The following is a 16999-nucleotide window of genomic DNA, read 5'->3' as shown; positions in this document are numbered from 1 at the left end:
CTAGTTCTGTTATTAAAGGCACGCATATTACTGTTCTCAAATATTTGGAATAAAGCTAACTGTTGAATGCAAAAGCACTTCATAATGTCAAAATCCATTTTGAATTATGTTTGGCAACTGTGTGTGTGTGTGTGTGTGTGTGTGTGTGTGTGTGTGTGTGTGTGTGTGTGTGTGTGTGTGTGTGTGTGTGTCTTATTGTGGTAGAAAATAAATTAATGAAACTCGTAACTTAATCTTCCTCAGTAACAAATCTTTTTTGCACTCAAACTAATTTTACTCAAATCGTCTTACAGTCCTAGTAACTGCATTTCTTTTAACTTGTGATAACTCGATAAATCACTGTGGCCTTTAAAAGGAAATCCTTAAGAAGGCAAAATATGTTTGAGAATATGAGGTAGAAACCTATACATGAGCTAAGACTGATGAAGGAACCGGAAAATTAACATTATTTATTTTAGTTGTGGCTGTAATTGATAACGAAGGAGAAAAAAATTAGTGAAAAGTTACGCAAATCAATAGAGAAATTAAGGGAAGAAGACCTCGTGGCATTAAAAGCCACGAGATCTGACTTTTTTTTTTTTCATTCAGGAGTCATAGAATGACAGGATGGCCGTCTTTTTAGGTGGGAGTTTCTGGAAGTTTCCGCTGAGGAGCGCTGTGGATCATTGGACGTCAGAAAATGTAGTACAAAGTTATGAGCACATTACTAGACGTGGCGCGGAGTCAATGAGGTCAATGAGGAATACAAGGAAGATGGTGAGCGAGTTGCAGAGGAAAACTTTGCGACACTGTTGTCAGAACCTTTGAATGGAGAAAGTTACGTCCTAACATGATGGCATTGAAACAGCCGTGGAGGAAAGTGGAGATGAAAAGGAAGAGAGTAGAATTGTTCGAGGTAAAAGAAAAAAGACGTAAGCTAAGAGAAGGTGTTCAATTCCTCGTCAGCATCCTGTAGACAGCGGGTGGATAAGAGAGGATGGAAGTGGATGGCTTCTATGGTATCGCTGCTGTTGTTGTTGTTATCATTATTATTATTATTATTATTATCATTATTATTATTATTATTATTATCATTATTATTATTATTATTATTATCATTATTATTATCATTATTGTTATTATTGTTGTTGTTGTTGTTGTTGTTGTTGTTGTTGTTGTTGTTGTTATTATTATTGTCGTTATTTATTCTCAGTTAGGCGTCAAAGGTCTGCAGTTATCTTCCTCAATTTTGCCAGGAAGAAAATAGTGATGAATGTGCAGCTTTTTTCGTATCCTGGCCACTGTTAACATGATGATAGACGATATTTATTTCCCTGTCCTGTACCGAATCTGCTATTAATTAAAGCTTATGAACTTTATGTTGAAAAACTGGATTCTGGACAAAACTATCACACAATCGTCTTGTATAGTCAAGATGAGCTTTACGTGGTTGCTCTCTCGTGTCCAACGTGTCTTTGGTCAATTCATCCCATACACTTACATTAATAAACTTATTTTTGGCAATTCAAACAAGTTCTCTAACTTATTTCTATTCATTACAGCTTACAGGATGAAAACATATCTTCAATACGTCATATAACACAATATTGGATCGATAAACTAGTCAAACCTTAACTGATAAAATGATCGAAGAAAAGGCTCTTCACTAAGCTGTACCTGGGCTGTTAGGCCTCACATGGTCCTTCATTGCTTCAACGATAGCATGAAGTACGAGGTCAGCAGTGTTGGCTGGCTGCCTTGGGTAGTACATGATTTACCTCGCCGCGCCACCCATACCTGGACTAGTCGTGTTTACAGTCCAGATGGTTCCCTTCATTATTATGGCCTGCTTCTTGACAGACGGAACGCCTCAGGGACAGACAGTTGTTAGACATCACCTTGACTAGCTATGATTGCTGCTCCCTGCATGAAGAGAGCCCTGAGACATTTCTGCACGACAGCTCCACAACCTTCAAAAGGCTATACTTAAAGTTAGAAAGACTTTCAAGGATGTCTTTACCGTTCTATGGATATACAAGTTAAGATTTCTACAAAATCAAGAGGGGAAAGACTTGAGAATCTGGTTAATATTCTCTGTGACTTTTAAAAATAATCGTGGTGAGAAAACAAACACACACACACACACACACACACACACACACACACACACACACACACACACACACACACACACACATTAAACATCAAAATAAGAATAAACGTTTTGTCATACATTAACTTTAGTTATTTATTCAGACGTTTGTATTTATTTCATACGTTATTTATTCATACAATAGTTAATTCATCCATATATATTCATAAGGTCGATCCTCAATTAGCTGTTGCTCTATGTCCTATCTCTGACCTTGCAGGAGCGTGGCGCAGTGTGTTATGAGCAGGTGAGGTGCGGCATGGACACAGTGGCTGCGGAGCCTTGACACAGTGCAGGGACATTATATTGCAGGCAGCTCTTATTGGAGTCTGGTATGTATATATTGAATTCACTGTAGCATCCTTGAATGTTTGCAATAAGGATCTCATTTTTCTTTTTTTCCTTTATGAACGAAGGACAAAGCATATTTGATTTACCCTTATTTTATCTTAGTATGACCCTCACACTCTCTCTCTCTCTCTCTCTCTCTCTCTCTCTCTCTCTCTCTCTCTCTCTCTCTCTCATACTATTTTGTTGCTTTCGTGACCACCACTACCACCATCCACACCACGACATTGCCTTCCCTCCGTGGCCAGGAAGGATTCACTCACACACCACGCCGGTATGGCTAAGGGTAGCGTTTCATAAGCTTTCCGGACCTAGCACCCCTACAGTCAAATCTGGACATTTCAGCGGTTGTTTTGATACGAGCCAAGGTGCGCTAAGAAATAAGAGCAGGAACTGGATGTTGGATGGTGAGACAAGGCGAGGATAAGGAGGCGAGGCAAAGCTGGACACCGCATTGAGGTCATTTACATAACTTCAATGCACACTTTGTTACACCACTAGCTCTACCACTACCACCACCAACACGTCCTCCTTCACCACCGCAGTCCCCGCCCACATACTCCAACTGCCATCACTCCTATTCATCACCCTGCTCTTCACACTCACGACGCGCACTCCCTCCCCATTCCACGCCCTTAACATTCGCCTCTGTGGCCTTAACGCTCACATTGCCCAGTCTCCTCCCGTCCTCCCCCACGGTCCCACCAGGATGAAGGTCACTGCCCCATAGTAGGCGGTGGGAAGTACTGTAACCACTCAAACTGAAGAAGTGGCGTCAGGCTGGCAGCGATGTTATCAGAGTGAACGACGTGAATAGTGTGTCCGTGAGGCAAAGGCAGGGACAGAGAGGGTCTATGGGGGAGCTGGTAGGAAGGAAGGTGTGCGCGTGGCGAGGGTGTTAGGGCCATCAGTCATCTGTCAGGGGAGGCAGCTAGTGTGGTTAAGTGTCGTGATGCAATGCCTAATTTCAATGTTCACCCTCATTTACCGCCTTTTAGTTTTCCTTGGTGTATTAAAGCCGATTTCTTTTATGATACAAGGGGAGACTTTGGTGAATCTTTTGGTTGTGGAACAATATGGCGTATTTGTGCTCCCCTCCCCACACACACAAACAAACACATTTTTTATATAGATACATCACTCGCACTTCAACTCAAATAATAAAACAACCACAGTACCCGGAGAAAAATAGGACGAGAATAAAACAATCAATTTATAAGTAAAGGAAGAGTCAAGACAACATAAGTTACTCTATTGTATTCAGAGCAGACCGGTGGCTACTGGCAGCTGAGTTCCTGGTCTCTTGTTATCATTCTGAAGGCGAAGCTGAGTGGTTTGAATGTATGTATGTCTCTGTGTGTGTCTGTGTGTGTGTGTGTGTGTGTGTGTGTGTGTGTGTGTGTGTGGAATAATGATGACAAAGGTCTTAAATACCAGTTTGGTGCGTAACTGACCTATCTCTATCATTCTTCTCAAGAACAGCGTATTTATTACCGATGTTATAAGGCATTCTTGTGTGAATTGGTGAAGGCCAGATCATTTATGTGTACAGAACTTGTTAGAGAGAGAGAGAGAGAGAGAGAGAGAGAGAGAGAGAGAGAGAGAGAGAGAGAGAGAGAGAGAGAGAGAGAGAGAGAGAGAGAGAGAGTATTACATAATAAAGTGCGATAAACGTTAATAGTTTTGCATATGACGTCAAAATATAAAAATAAAAAAAATCAACGTAGTTTATCCTCATCCAACATCATAGAAAATTAGCTTATCCGTGTTCAAAGAAAACGAAAATTTTACTAGTAACGTCCTTATATTTTCTTAACCGATCAGTTTTTGGCAATAAGGAATAAACTATAGCATTAGAATAGTTAACAAGTTATTTATGAAACGTATATTTACACAGACACAATAGAGGTGTTTAGTAACGAAAGATAGGGGCTAATCTAATCTCTCTTCTTCATTCACTCACTCACCCCTCTCTCTCTCTCTCTCTCTCTCTCTCTGCCTGAAGGCCTACTCTTACTCTTATCGGAAATCTCACACACCCAAACAGTAGTGGGCCTCCATTAGCGCTACGTAGATTGGCTTCGAGAGGCGGGGAGAGGAAGTGATGGATGGATGGTCGGTGGAGTGGGAGACTGGCGCCGGAGGAAAGGTGGATGGCTAGATAATTCACAGTACTTATCTAACTTTCTCCTCCTGCAAGGCCGCTTTTCTACTGTTGGGTGGTATTGTAGTCTATGGGTATGTGCGTGTGTGTGGGGGGGGGGTGGATGGTTATATTTTTTGTAAAGGAAATAGTACTAGTGCCTCTTATTTTGTTTTTTGTAAGGGACTGGTAGAGGCGGGGTTGACTCTAGTTTATAGCACAATTATTTTTTTGCGTGTTTGAAGGTCGAAAGTGTCTTTTTTTTTTTTTTTGTGTGTGTGTGTGGTTCTGATTTTCTTGTACGGTTTGTGGAACTTATTTATTTGTTTATTTAATTATTATTCATTCATCTATTTATGAATGAATGAATTTATTTATTTTGTTTCTTTGTGTATTTCATTTTAGTTATTTATTTTGTTTGTTTATTTTATTATATATATATATATATATATATATATATATATATATAGAGAGAGAGAGAGAGAGAGAGAGAGAGAGAGAGAGAGAGAGAGAGAGAGAGAGAGAGAATGTCGATTAACAGCCAGAATACACATGTGCATAGATAGACAGGTAAACAATAAAAAAAAAAACAATGACAAGAAAAAAAAAAGACAGACGAACATATAATAACAATACATCCCTTTCTACAAATCACACCATAAACACACACCAGAAGCATGCCTCACTCCACAACCTGAAATACCCCAATATACTGCGTTCTGTATAGGTGATAGTAGCCTTCAAGTGTTGTGTTGCGTGGCTGCCTAGTCGGTGGAGCGCATAATGAGAGGTGCCATAAAGGACATGGGTGGCTGCATCTTAACTTCCATTATGGTGTATATGTTCAGTTGAATTCCATGATGTATTGGTGGCAGGTGGCTTTCCCAGATTACCATATCAGAGTCTTAACTTAATGACGGATATTGTAACACGTGCCACGGTGCTGTTGTGATAATGTTCTGCGTGGTAGTGAAAGTTTATCCATTATACTTAGTGACTGTTCCTGTGTGTAGTTATGATCATGCGTCGATTAGCCTGCCGTTCTTGTTTTCATTGTATTTAACGTTTTATGTAATTTGAAGACGTCAGAGGTAAGTGGTTCTATAAGGCGTGGTAAATGAGATTCAGGATGTCATAGCACTATAAATTGTCATAGCGCTATAGATTTATTACTTTTAACAGACAATGATGGAAGCTATTAGAGTTTCTTCAAAAGCATGATTCTACTGATAGTTGAACAAGAAAATCTGCACTATCAAAACAGATAAAGCAGCCCTGGGAACCCGATTGGTTATATCTGTGGCCTTTTAAATCAGTTCTTATTAGAGCTGGTTTTATCTAAGAATTTGAGCCTAAGGAAAAACAAAAAATATTGACTTTTATTTAATTTTCCAAAGTCAATTGGTTCTTATGAGATGCTTAGTTAATTACTGTGTGCTTCATGATTTGAGGTGTCGCTGCACTTTATACATTGTCTTTCTCGATGGTAACCTTCAAAACCTTGATTATTGTATTGTTTTCCTTCTAACTCAGTATATTATGTCAGTGTTATATTAGTACAGCCACTGTGTGTTTTATAGTAGAAGAGAAATTGACAGCTCCACCCCCTCCACTGTCTCTCTCGATGTCAAGCTGTCTGCCTCCAGGCGAACACAGGAACCGCTGAGGTGGGAACGGTCGCGGCGCAGTATTGGAACACCCCTCTAGCATCAGTGTCCATCCCTAGAAAGTCTGATATATTTGCTCTGCATGCTTTGAGCCTTCAGGAGAGCAATGTCTCTTCCTTTTATATTTTTATTTTTATTTTCTTTGTTCTGTAGAGTAGGTTTGATAATGTAAACACATTTATTCTTGAAATACTGGTGCAGTTGTTAATTTATTTATGACTTCCAATAACAATATATAGGAGAGACAATTAGTAAGATTTTCTTTTTCCATTCTATTTCCTTTTTCTTCTATTTGGATCTTCCTCATTAGCCGTCCTTTTTTACAGTAATTCTTGCACTAAATCTTTCTCTTTTTTCCATCAAGAAAAACATTGCACTGTTCAGTTATTCATCACCCCCAAAAAAAAAAAAAAAAAACTTCACTGAAAGGCTTCGAATGTACAGTCATATGCAGCTGTGCCAACGTGGTGGTAGAGTGGGAGTAGGGGGGAAATGAGTGAGTCTGGAAAGATGATCCCTTCGCATTTGCATAGAATCAAATGTCATAGTTGTGCCGATTGTCATGACAGCCAAGGATAATATTAAGAGTGGTGCTTATCGGTGAATCAGTTTTGTTTGTAGTGAAGTAACTCGTTGTCGTCAGCTGGGTCTGACCTGTTGATGTTATCGTAAACTTTGCACTTGTTTGTTTGTCCAGCCGATATTGTAATAAGAAACGTTTCATTTATTGATTTAGGAAGAGAGAGAGAGAGAGAGAGAGAGAGAGAGAGAGAGAGAGAGAGAGAGAGAGAGAGAGAGAGCAGTAATTAAAAACCATTCCAGGAAATAATCTGACACTTTGCAAATATATGGAGGCAAAACATGTGCCCATTTTTCCTCGTCTCCATCCCACATGTAACTCATGTCCATTAATATTCTCGCGGCTCTTTGCGCGTTGGCTTTGTGTGGATATTTGTTGTTGATTCCCTCTCACTGCAGAGTCATAAATTCAGGCAGTTTTTCCTAGTCCTGACTTTTTTGGTCACAACTGCATGTTTGTCTGTCAATTACTTTCATCCGTTTGCTTTTCAGTTTGCTTTTCCGTTTTGCTTGATTATTTTTTTCATATTTTCTATTATGGAAGGTGTGTTTTTGTTTACTCAGGTGTGCGTATACGTTTAAAGGGTTAATCATTTTCATACGTTTGATTTCCCTTTTTTTGGTTATATTTTTGTATGGAAGGTGTGTTTTTTTCAACGTATATATATGCAGAAGCTATTGCCCCTCAATGACTCCCATGCATTTGCTTTTAGGATTAATTTTATTTACGTTATTTAGTGATCTATTTATTTCATGAAAGGTTCGCTTTTTCGTTTACATAGATAAATATAGAACTTATTAGTTTAATTCCATTATTAATAAACTAGTTTATTCAAAACAGTCGATGCTTCATATTTGCGTTTCGTTACTAACGTGTTATATATACTGCTTTGCCATCCGTGAATGATAATTGCCAGAATAGTTATCCCTTGTTTGAAAAGCACTAACCCTTAAAAAACTCTTTTTAAAGGTGACTGAGTTGATTAGCCGGCTTTTTTCGTTATGTTATTTCCCCAAAATCATGCAAAATCTCCATTATATTATCAATAGAAAGAGAAATAAACTGAAGACGTTCGTTGCTGCGCTGTGAGTGGTTGGTGGTTGTAAAGATGATTAGCTGGCTTGTCGCGGTGTTCTTTTGTTATTTTTTTCAGTGAAGAATCCCTGACATACTTGTACTAGCTTTTGAGGAAAAGCATCTTTGAAGACCGGTAATTCCCACTGACACTGGTTTAAGAATGTGTTCCTAGATTCCTTACATCCAGCAGGGAGAGAGGAGAGCACAGATGGAGTCAACCAGACGGTGCCATTACCGTCAACAGATAATTTGAAGTGAGGGGGTAAATAACGCCACGGGAACACTGCATCTCACGCACTGCTGGCTTGAGGAACATTTGCTCCGTCACAAGAGAGGTTTAATATTACAGTTTATAATCTCATATCTTAGCTTGGTTACTGTACAGGTTAACAATTAGCTTCCGAGAACATAGAAGTAGTAGTAATTTATTAATAAAATGTGAATAGAATATAACCACTTTCCTACCATATAGTATTACCAACAACAACAACACAATCTCCATCACCATCACCACAGCAGGCAATAATAATGATGGCAGTTTCAGTGTTAATTATTGCACACCTCTCCCTGCACCGTTTCCACGCTTCCTTGCTCGCCTTCCCGTCACTATGCTCTTACTGCTGTCACGGAAGCGGATCACTGGTCCTTATATGATATTCCCTAAGCAGCACTGAGAATTCCCTTGAAGAACGATCCTTGCTCTATCTTTCTCTCCACCTCCACCTCCACCTCCACCACCACCTCTACTTTCCCTTCCCTGCGTGACCCTCAGCTGTCATTTTTCCTCCTTTTATACCTAGTACCTTTCCCTTCCATTTCCCTTCCTTCCTTCCTCTAGCCTCTACTCAGTCGTGATTCAGGTATATGATACAATTCGAACAGGAGAAGAGCAGTATTTTTTCCTACAGACTTTCCTACTTGTTTACTTCCCTTCTTCCTTCCTTCCTTCCTCTCTCCTTCTGGCAGACTCGAGGAACAGGAAGAGGGGAAAGTTTTTATGTACATCTATCTGGCCTTGTATTTCCCTGGCGGCTGATAAAGGCTCTTGACTCATGGAGGAGGCCACTCACTTGTCTCCAGGGATTTGGGATGTCCGGGCTGTGGCGGTGTGGAGGGTGAGTTAAGGAGAAGTGTGTGTGTGTGTGTGTGTGTGTGTGTGTGTGTGTGTGTGTGTAAGGGTGCGTTGATTTGTAGGTGCTGGCGAGGCGTCCAGATGAAGGAAGAGAGAGAGAGAGAGAGAGAGAGAGAGAGAGAGAGAGAGAGAGAGAGAGAGAGAGAGAGAGAGAGAGAGAGAGAGAGAGAGAGAGAGAGAGAGAAAATTTAAGTGCGAAAAGTTTATGTGACTACTTAATTATCCTAAATGGCTATCAATTAGATCGTGGTCTTTCATGATCGCCTGCGAGTATGTGTGTGTGTGTGTGTGTGTGTGTGTGTGTGTGTGTGTGTGTGTGTGTGTGTGTGTGTGTGTGAGTGTAATGAACTGCGCGCTTGTCTATCTCCTTGTCTGTCTGGCTAGTTGGCGTCGATGGCTGTCTGTCTGTCAGTCTCTCTCTCTCTCTCTCTCTCTCTCTCTCTCTCTCTCTCTCTCTCTCTCTCTCTCTCTCTCTCTCTCTCTCATCTTCCCTTACTCCCCGATCACACACACACACACACACACACACACACACACACACACACACACACACACACACACACACACACACACACACAGACAGATGGCATATATACATGCATAAAGCGTAAAGACATTCTCTTAGGTTAAAATAAAAACTTTTGGTGCAAGAAAAAAAAAAATTCCATTCCAAAATCCCCGTAAAAAGTACTGGGTACGAAAAAGACGCAAAAACCGGATTTTCATTTACTTCTTATTTATTTTTTCAGCTCACGTAGCAAAGCCGGAATTGATAAAAAAAAAAGATTGAAAAGATGAACACACGAATGTAATATCGGAGACAATACAGACCTTAAAAACATTCCAAGTGAAAAAGAGGGAATGAGGAGCGATACAAAAAAGAAAAAAAGAAAAAAAAGATTAAAGAAAAGAATAGCATACCATACCAGCGATAGATAGAAATAGCTTATGATAAGAAAGGAGCCTGCAAGAGCTGAGTTGATCTACATAAGGCAATATTTTATATCACATACAGCTTAACATTTCTCATTGTTTTCCCAAAAAACATATCCATCTGGAATATAACGTTTTTTCTATATACATACCACGTTTTTTGCCAAGTTTGCTCCACTAGTATGCAACCCTGTGCGTGAATCTCTTGCCTGTCTTCACTAATTATACACCAATTATAGTGTAAAACGTATATTCTCTCATACACGCTCCTCTTGAACCTACACATTTTTTACTGTAAGCTACATCCTTGCCAAATCAGTTAATCTTGTATATAACCCTTCATGTGAATCATCCACCTATCTTGACCAATTATACGTAAAGTAGAACCGACTACCTCTTATAGTCATTCATATAGTCATCCACCCACCTCTTGCATACAACATCTACACAGTTTATAGGTTCTTGCGAAGTTTGTTCCACTCTCACACAACCGCATGTGTGGATCCTGAACCTATCTGCAACAGTTATAGAGTCATGTATCACCTGTAACGCTAGCTTAACTCTCAGTCACCCCCGCATCCTCTACCCGTATCCCTCTCTTCCTTCTCTCGCACATCTCATCTCTTTCTAAATTTAAATGCTGCATCACGACCGCACTCCGTTAACACTGCTCTGTAGAGAAGATGGGTAGGTCAAGGGGGTGTTAGCAAACGGGTGTAGCATTACGAAGCAGTAGGAAAGACGGAAGAGAGTCATCATGGTGTGGAATGCCTTGAGGGGATAGAAGAGAAAAAAAAAAAGTAAAGGGAGAGGAGAGAGAGAGAGAGAGAGAGATGGTAGATAACAATACAAATTCAATTGACCTCTAGTTGGTAACAGCATAGCAAAACTGGTTACGTCCCTCCGCCCATCTCTCTCTCTCTCTCTCTCTCTCTCTCTCTCTCTCTCTGTCCCACTCCCTCGGGGCTGCTAAAATCCTGGCCCTAGTGGTGGTGGTGGTGAGAATGGTGCAGCTATAGTAGTAGTGTCCGGGGCTGCATCATTGGTGGTCGTGTTGCCGCTGCTGAAAAGAAGTGGTGGCTAGTGTGTCGTTGATGCGATAGTAGTAACGTTGTTGTGGCAATTAGAGGCCCCAGGGCGCTCCTCCTTCTGTGCCCACGCGACGTAACGGCTGCAAGTGTGTGCTAGACTGAGTGTTTGTGTTTACCCGGGATGAGCGGCGTGTGGTGATCAGGAGTGATGGTACAAGGACTCTATATGGTGGATCTGCCGTCCCTTGTGTTCGTTCATATTACGTAATACGCCGCGCTGAGCTGCCTGACAGGTGAGGCAAGGGGCGGTGCGACCAGAACTCTCACTCTCCTTCATGTTACTTCGTCAACCGAGAGAGAGAGAGAGAGAGAGAGAGAGAGAGAGAGAGAGAGAGAGAGAGAGAGAGAGATGGCCGTCTCTATTTTGATATAGCACGAATTAATAATTTACTTGTATACTAAACCGGATGTTGGGCGTAATGGAATGCCTTTTCAGTTTAAGAGTGTAGTACATGTATTGGTGGTTGCTGTTAATGGTGGTCGTGATGGTGGTGTTATTGCTGTTGTAGTAATTGTTGTTAATATTATTATTATTATCATTACTATTATTATTATTATTATTATTATTACTATTATCATTATTGTTACAATTATTATTATTATTATTATTATTATTATTATTATTATTATTATTATCATTATTATTATTGTTAGTAGTCGTAGTAGTAGTAGTAGTAGTAGTAGTAGTAGTAGTAGCAGTATTAGCTTGACTTTTCTTGGTTGTATAGACGCTAACATCAATATCACATAAATACATTTACTTCCATACAAAAAATAAAACAACATTTATATACAACACGATACACAAATCATAAAGAAACACCACCTACTCCTGGACGAGGACTCGGGTAATGGATGGAGGCTTACTGTACGTCCCAGTAGATTCCCGGTGCGCTGCTACGAACTTGTTGTGTTGCGGTTGTGGTGATGGGGAGGGTTGTAAGGGGAGGGAAGGAAAATACCAAATCTTTGCACTAATACACTTTCAGATTTCTCCAGCCTTCAGTTTTTCGTGTGTTGAGGAGTGTCTATATCCTATTCAGAAACGCTATGTTCTCTCACCACGAATATTTTGCTTGGTTGTAGAGATGAATAATTCAGTTTTCAGGAGTGTTCATCCTGTTGAAAATATATATAGAAATCTTAAAATATTTTACTAGATTATTAGAAATGCCTTTAAAACCCATGTAAATAGAACTAGAGGCCTCGAAAGTAGTCAAGGTGCGGCGCAGATGCTTGTCATTTTTTTCGTGGTCTCGTTGTATGGAGTGACAAACAAGTGCTGCCCTCTTACTGGTCCTCAAATTTCTACGTCTTATATATGAATTCGAATAGTTTTTTTCGTTAGAAATAATTAGCTTCTGAATTACGCTCTATCTCTACGTATTCAGTTCTCCATAATTGTACGTTTGCCTTAGATTTATGTCGGTCCGCCACGTATACAGTGTCTGTGAGGCTGGATTATTAAATGCATGTGTTATTACAAGAAGCAAGACTGTAATCATCCCATTGCTTTTAGCTTGGCCTTGAACACTTCCACTCGGCAACATGCAGCTGCCGATGCTTTGCTGCACTCAGCCCAAGATTGAGGGGATGATTTGATTTGCAACGGTCACAAGACACCTCGCAAATTTCTGACCGCCGACCGTCTGCCCCTGCCTTGGTCTACATAATACAGTAAGCGGCCCTTTCCTGGTGACCTTTCCCGCTCCAAGACGTCGCTCCGAGAATGTGTACAAAGGTGCATCTGACTCGCCAACACGTGGCTAATTTGTGTTGTCTTAACATTCTCTGGTTTAATCTTGACTATGGAACAACGGTGCAGTCATACGCGTACTGCGGTAATCTCAATATACGCCTTCATCCAGCCAAGTGACTCATAGAAGCACATTCCTACACTATCTCTGCTCCATGCTGATAAGGGCAGCTTAAGAAACACTCCACTATAGCGTCAGAATAACATAATCTCAGAAAAATATGTAACACCATGATACGAATTGGCTATGACGAAATAAATAACTATCATTGCTAGTCATTGTTAACACCAGAATGAGTTTACATCAGTTCATATCATCAGTGGCAGATCACATGGAGTCCACAGCGTGGGTGGCGGTAATGGGGCAGAACACCTGGGCTGCTCGGGCGTAGGGCTGCTGGGAGTCGAGGCTCACTAGGGCGTGACTCGTGTGCAGGTTCCACACGTGAAGTACTAGCACCTGGGGGTCATTCAGCAGGTCGCGGCTCAGCTCCGGGTCATCCGTAACGTAACGCTTCCATTCCCACCTGGCGAGGCAAGCAACACGAGACTGATATGCCAGTATGGAACAGACTCACTCTACATAAATTACAGGAATTCAAATGTTGCTAACTCACTCTTATCCCTCAGACTGCAATGAATGAATGGATTTGCTGTGTTGCGAGTTTAGGGTCTAGTAACAAAGACTTCATTGACAACGAAAGGAGTGAATAATGGATTTGTTTTAACACTGGCGTCTGGTGTTTGATTTTTGGCTCTGTAGACTATTTAAGGTTACTCAAATGAAGTCTGTGTATTATTAACAATCAAGCTAAAGTAACTGAATAGTTTCACAAATACTTACTTTACCGATTGATACCTATACTTTGAGAAAAGGAAATTGTTTTTTTTCTCAAGATTTGATATTCAAATCCTCCCTCTTTTTCCGCATATGCAGATTTTCTCTTATATACTTTGCCAATAACGTGACACACACACACACACACACACACACACACACACACACACAAGGGACGGGGTAGAAGGCTCTCGGGGGCATCACAACTACGTCAGGGCAATGTGGGGTGCGTCCAGAGGGAAGCTCCAGGCCACATCTGGAAAATGGAGCATGAAAACGTGATGTAGGGATTAATGAGTAGATCTCCTTTCCATCCTTAAGATATCAGTTCCCTCAGTTTTAAACAAAAGTATCTTTCATCATATGTATAATGGTGTATGTGAGAGAAGAAAAACCTTTGGAGAACACACACACACACACACACACACACACACACACACACACACACACACACACACACACATCTCTCTCTCTCTCTCTCTCTCTCTCTCTCTCTCTCTCTCTCTCTCTCTCTCTCTCTCGAACAATAGCAGCAATTCAACAGAAACGGTCGCTGTAAAATTAAGAAAAAGATTTAGGGAAGTGTCTGAAATTCCCTTTATTATTTTACCTGAGAGAGAGAGAGAGAGAGAGAGAGAGAGAGAGAGAGAGAGAGAGTTTGGGGGAACACTGCCACCCTCTCATATGTATGGTAATGCAGAGGGCAAAACAGAGACGATAAAGAACCCTGTGGAAGAAAATACAAAAGTGGATGCTATAAATTTATTCTTTGGTCTTCTTTTACTCTTACTTTTTCCTCTTTACGGTATTTCATTTGTCTGTTTTGCTCCTGTCTGTTTATCTAATCTCTCTCTCTCTCTCTCTCTCTCTCTCTCTCTCTCTCTCTCTCTCTCTCTCTCTCTCTCTCTCTCTCTCTCTCTCTCTCTCTCTCTCTCTCTCTCTCTCTCTCTCTCTCTCTCTCTCTCTCTCTCTCTCTCTCTCTCTCTCTCTCTCTCTCTAAGGTAACCCAGTGAGAAACGGAATTATAGAGTAGTATAAATTTATCAACATATAGCCAAGTATACTCTAGAAAATGTTCGGAATACCAAATTCACACACACACACACACACACACACACACACACACACACACACACACACACACACACACACACACACACACACACACACACACACACATCGTAGAGCTTGTTGACTTTTTGTGAGAGTTCGTGGGGATCAGTGACTCAATAAACTGCGCGTGTGGTTTATTTTAGAACAGTATTATTTTCGCTGGCTGGATGTGTGTTAGTGACTCAGTAAGATTGCATGCTTTTCGTGGCGGTTTTTGTTTTAGTTCTTTTACTCATGGATCGATTCATTGTCATCTCTTCCGTTGTCTCTTTTTTTTTTTTTTCGTGTGTGTGTGTGTGTATGGATTTATCTGTTCACTGTTTGTTTTTATTTTTGCTTACATTTTCTTTATATTTTTCTTTATTACTTTTCTCAGTTTCCAGTTCTTTTCTTATTTTCATGTTTTCTTCCTTTCTTTCATTTTTTCTCTGTTTTCTTTCCGTTTTTTTTCTTCCATCTTTTTGCACGGTTATTTATTAAGAGTAGCAGACTCATGTATTCAGAGATATACTCTCTCTCTCTCTCTCTCTCTCTCTCTCTCTCTCTCTCTCTCTCTCTCTCTCTCTCTCTCTCTCTCTCTCTCTCTCTCTCTCTCTCTCTCTCTCTCTCTCTCTCTTTACTATGCAGTCTGGAGCGGAGTGGAAATGTGTGAAGGGTACGGTAACAGTGCTTCATGTGGCTAATTGTTTTCATCTCTTTCTGAGTTGAGTGGAAAGGTGGAGCTATGTGGAAAGGTCACTCAGTCTCTCCTTTGTCCACCTTGATGTGTAAATGCTTCTATCTTTCTGTCGCTTGTTCTGCTTTCCTGCTCTACTTGTTTTTTTCTCTTCTGGTTGCTTGCTAATGATGGTGTACAAAATAATCGCAGGTTTTTTTCTTCCTTGAACTGTGTACTTATGTATTTTTCCGTCGATCAGTTTTTTTTTTCTAGTGTTTTTTTCTATTCATCTGACATATATTTTTCCAGGTGGTTGTTAATGGTGATAGAAAGAAAAGTACTGATTTCTTGTGTTTTTTTTTTTTCCTTTTTGCTAAGTATGGATATTTTTAGGTGATTCATAACGGTGGTAATCATTATTTAATTTAACGTTGATTCTTCAGACTTCTCTTGTATCTTTTCAGTGTTACAAGTTTATTAATTCAGTTGCTCTTTAACTTTTCATGAAAGATTTTTTTTTTTTTTATTTAGCTTTGTTGTATGAGCATTAATGTTTTGAAATGCTTGTTATTGGTCATTATTTTTTTTCTATCTTCCAATGTTTCGAGTTATTTTAATTAGATGCTGTTTCTCACACATCTGTCTATATATTTGCAATTTAATTTAATCCAAATCTAACTTTTAAGCCTCACGTCATTTATATATATTAATATCATAGTTGAACTGACCTTTTATTTATTTATTTTTTTCATGCTTTGTGTCTATGTCATCAGTTTAATCGTTCTCTATATTTACACCACAAGGTAATTACAAATCAGCCTTATAATTGAACTGGTTTGTTTTAACTCTGATACCACATAGGTAGGTCATTTATATATATTAATATTATAGTTGAACTTGACCTTTTATTTATTTTTTTTTTTCATGCTTTGTGTCTGTCATCAGTTTAATCGTTCTCTATATTTACAACACAAGGTAATTACATATTAGCATTATAATTGAACTGGTTTGTTTTAACTCTGAAACCACATAGATAAGTTACTTGTTTTTAAAAGTTTGGACGTGTGTTAGTCAGAAAAGACAATATTTTCGCCAACGCTTGTCCTTCGAAACTTATAAAACCACTGCTGGAAAATTTTGTACCCTCTCGTCACTCTCACCTTTATTACTCTTCATTACACTCTAGACTTTTTAACTTTTCCTATGCAGTATTGGTCTTCCCGTCCTACATTTTTAGAATTTTATTTATCTATTTATTTATGTTTATTCTTTGACTTCACTCTTGTTATCTTTGTCCACATGGTTTTCTTTCGCATCATTCTCGACTCCGTATTTATTGTCTTTGTTTTCCTTCTTTTCTTTGTACTCCTCTTTGTTTTGTTTTTTTCGCTTGTTTTCTTGTCTTTATTGTCATCCTATTCTTCTTTCTCTTCCTTCTCGTCCTCCTCCTCCTCCTCCTCCTCCTCCTCCTCCTCCTCCTCCTCTTCCTTGTCTTCCTCCTTCTCCTCCTCCTCCTCCTCCTCCTCCTCCTC

The 16999-nt window shown here is 39.8% G+C and overlaps 1 protein-coding gene across 2 annotated transcripts in view; it reads right to left on the bottom strand.

Moving 5' to 3' along the window:
• Positions 1 to 11845: 11845 nt before the first annotated feature.
• Positions 11846 to 16999, bottom strand: part of LOC123520790 (lactosylceramide 4-alpha-galactosyltransferase-like) — a 29799-nt gene continuing 24645 nt past the window's right edge. Inside the window, exons 5-6 of one of the 2 annotated variants that reach the window (XM_045283386.1) lie at positions 13866 to 13952; positions 11846 to 13385 (exon numbers count right to left, since the gene is read on the bottom strand). In XM_045283386.1, the coding sequence (XP_045139321.1) occupies positions 13187 to 13385; positions 13866 to 13952 (286 nt within the window). In that variant the 3' untranslated portion in view covers positions 11846 to 13186. Of the gene's footprint in view, positions 13387 to 13865; positions 13953 to 16999 lie in introns of both variants that reach the window. The other variant, XM_045283385.1, reaches the window with a different exon arrangement.

Source organism: Portunus trituberculatus, chromosome 47, assembly GCF_017591435.1.
Source record: "Portunus trituberculatus isolate SZX2019 chromosome 47, ASM1759143v1, whole genome shotgun sequence".
NCBI classification, from domain to species: domain Eukaryota; kingdom Metazoa; phylum Arthropoda; class Malacostraca; order Decapoda; family Portunidae; genus Portunus; species Portunus trituberculatus.
Note: the sequence above shows the minus strand (reverse complement) of the source record. Positions and strands in the feature narration are given on the sequence as shown.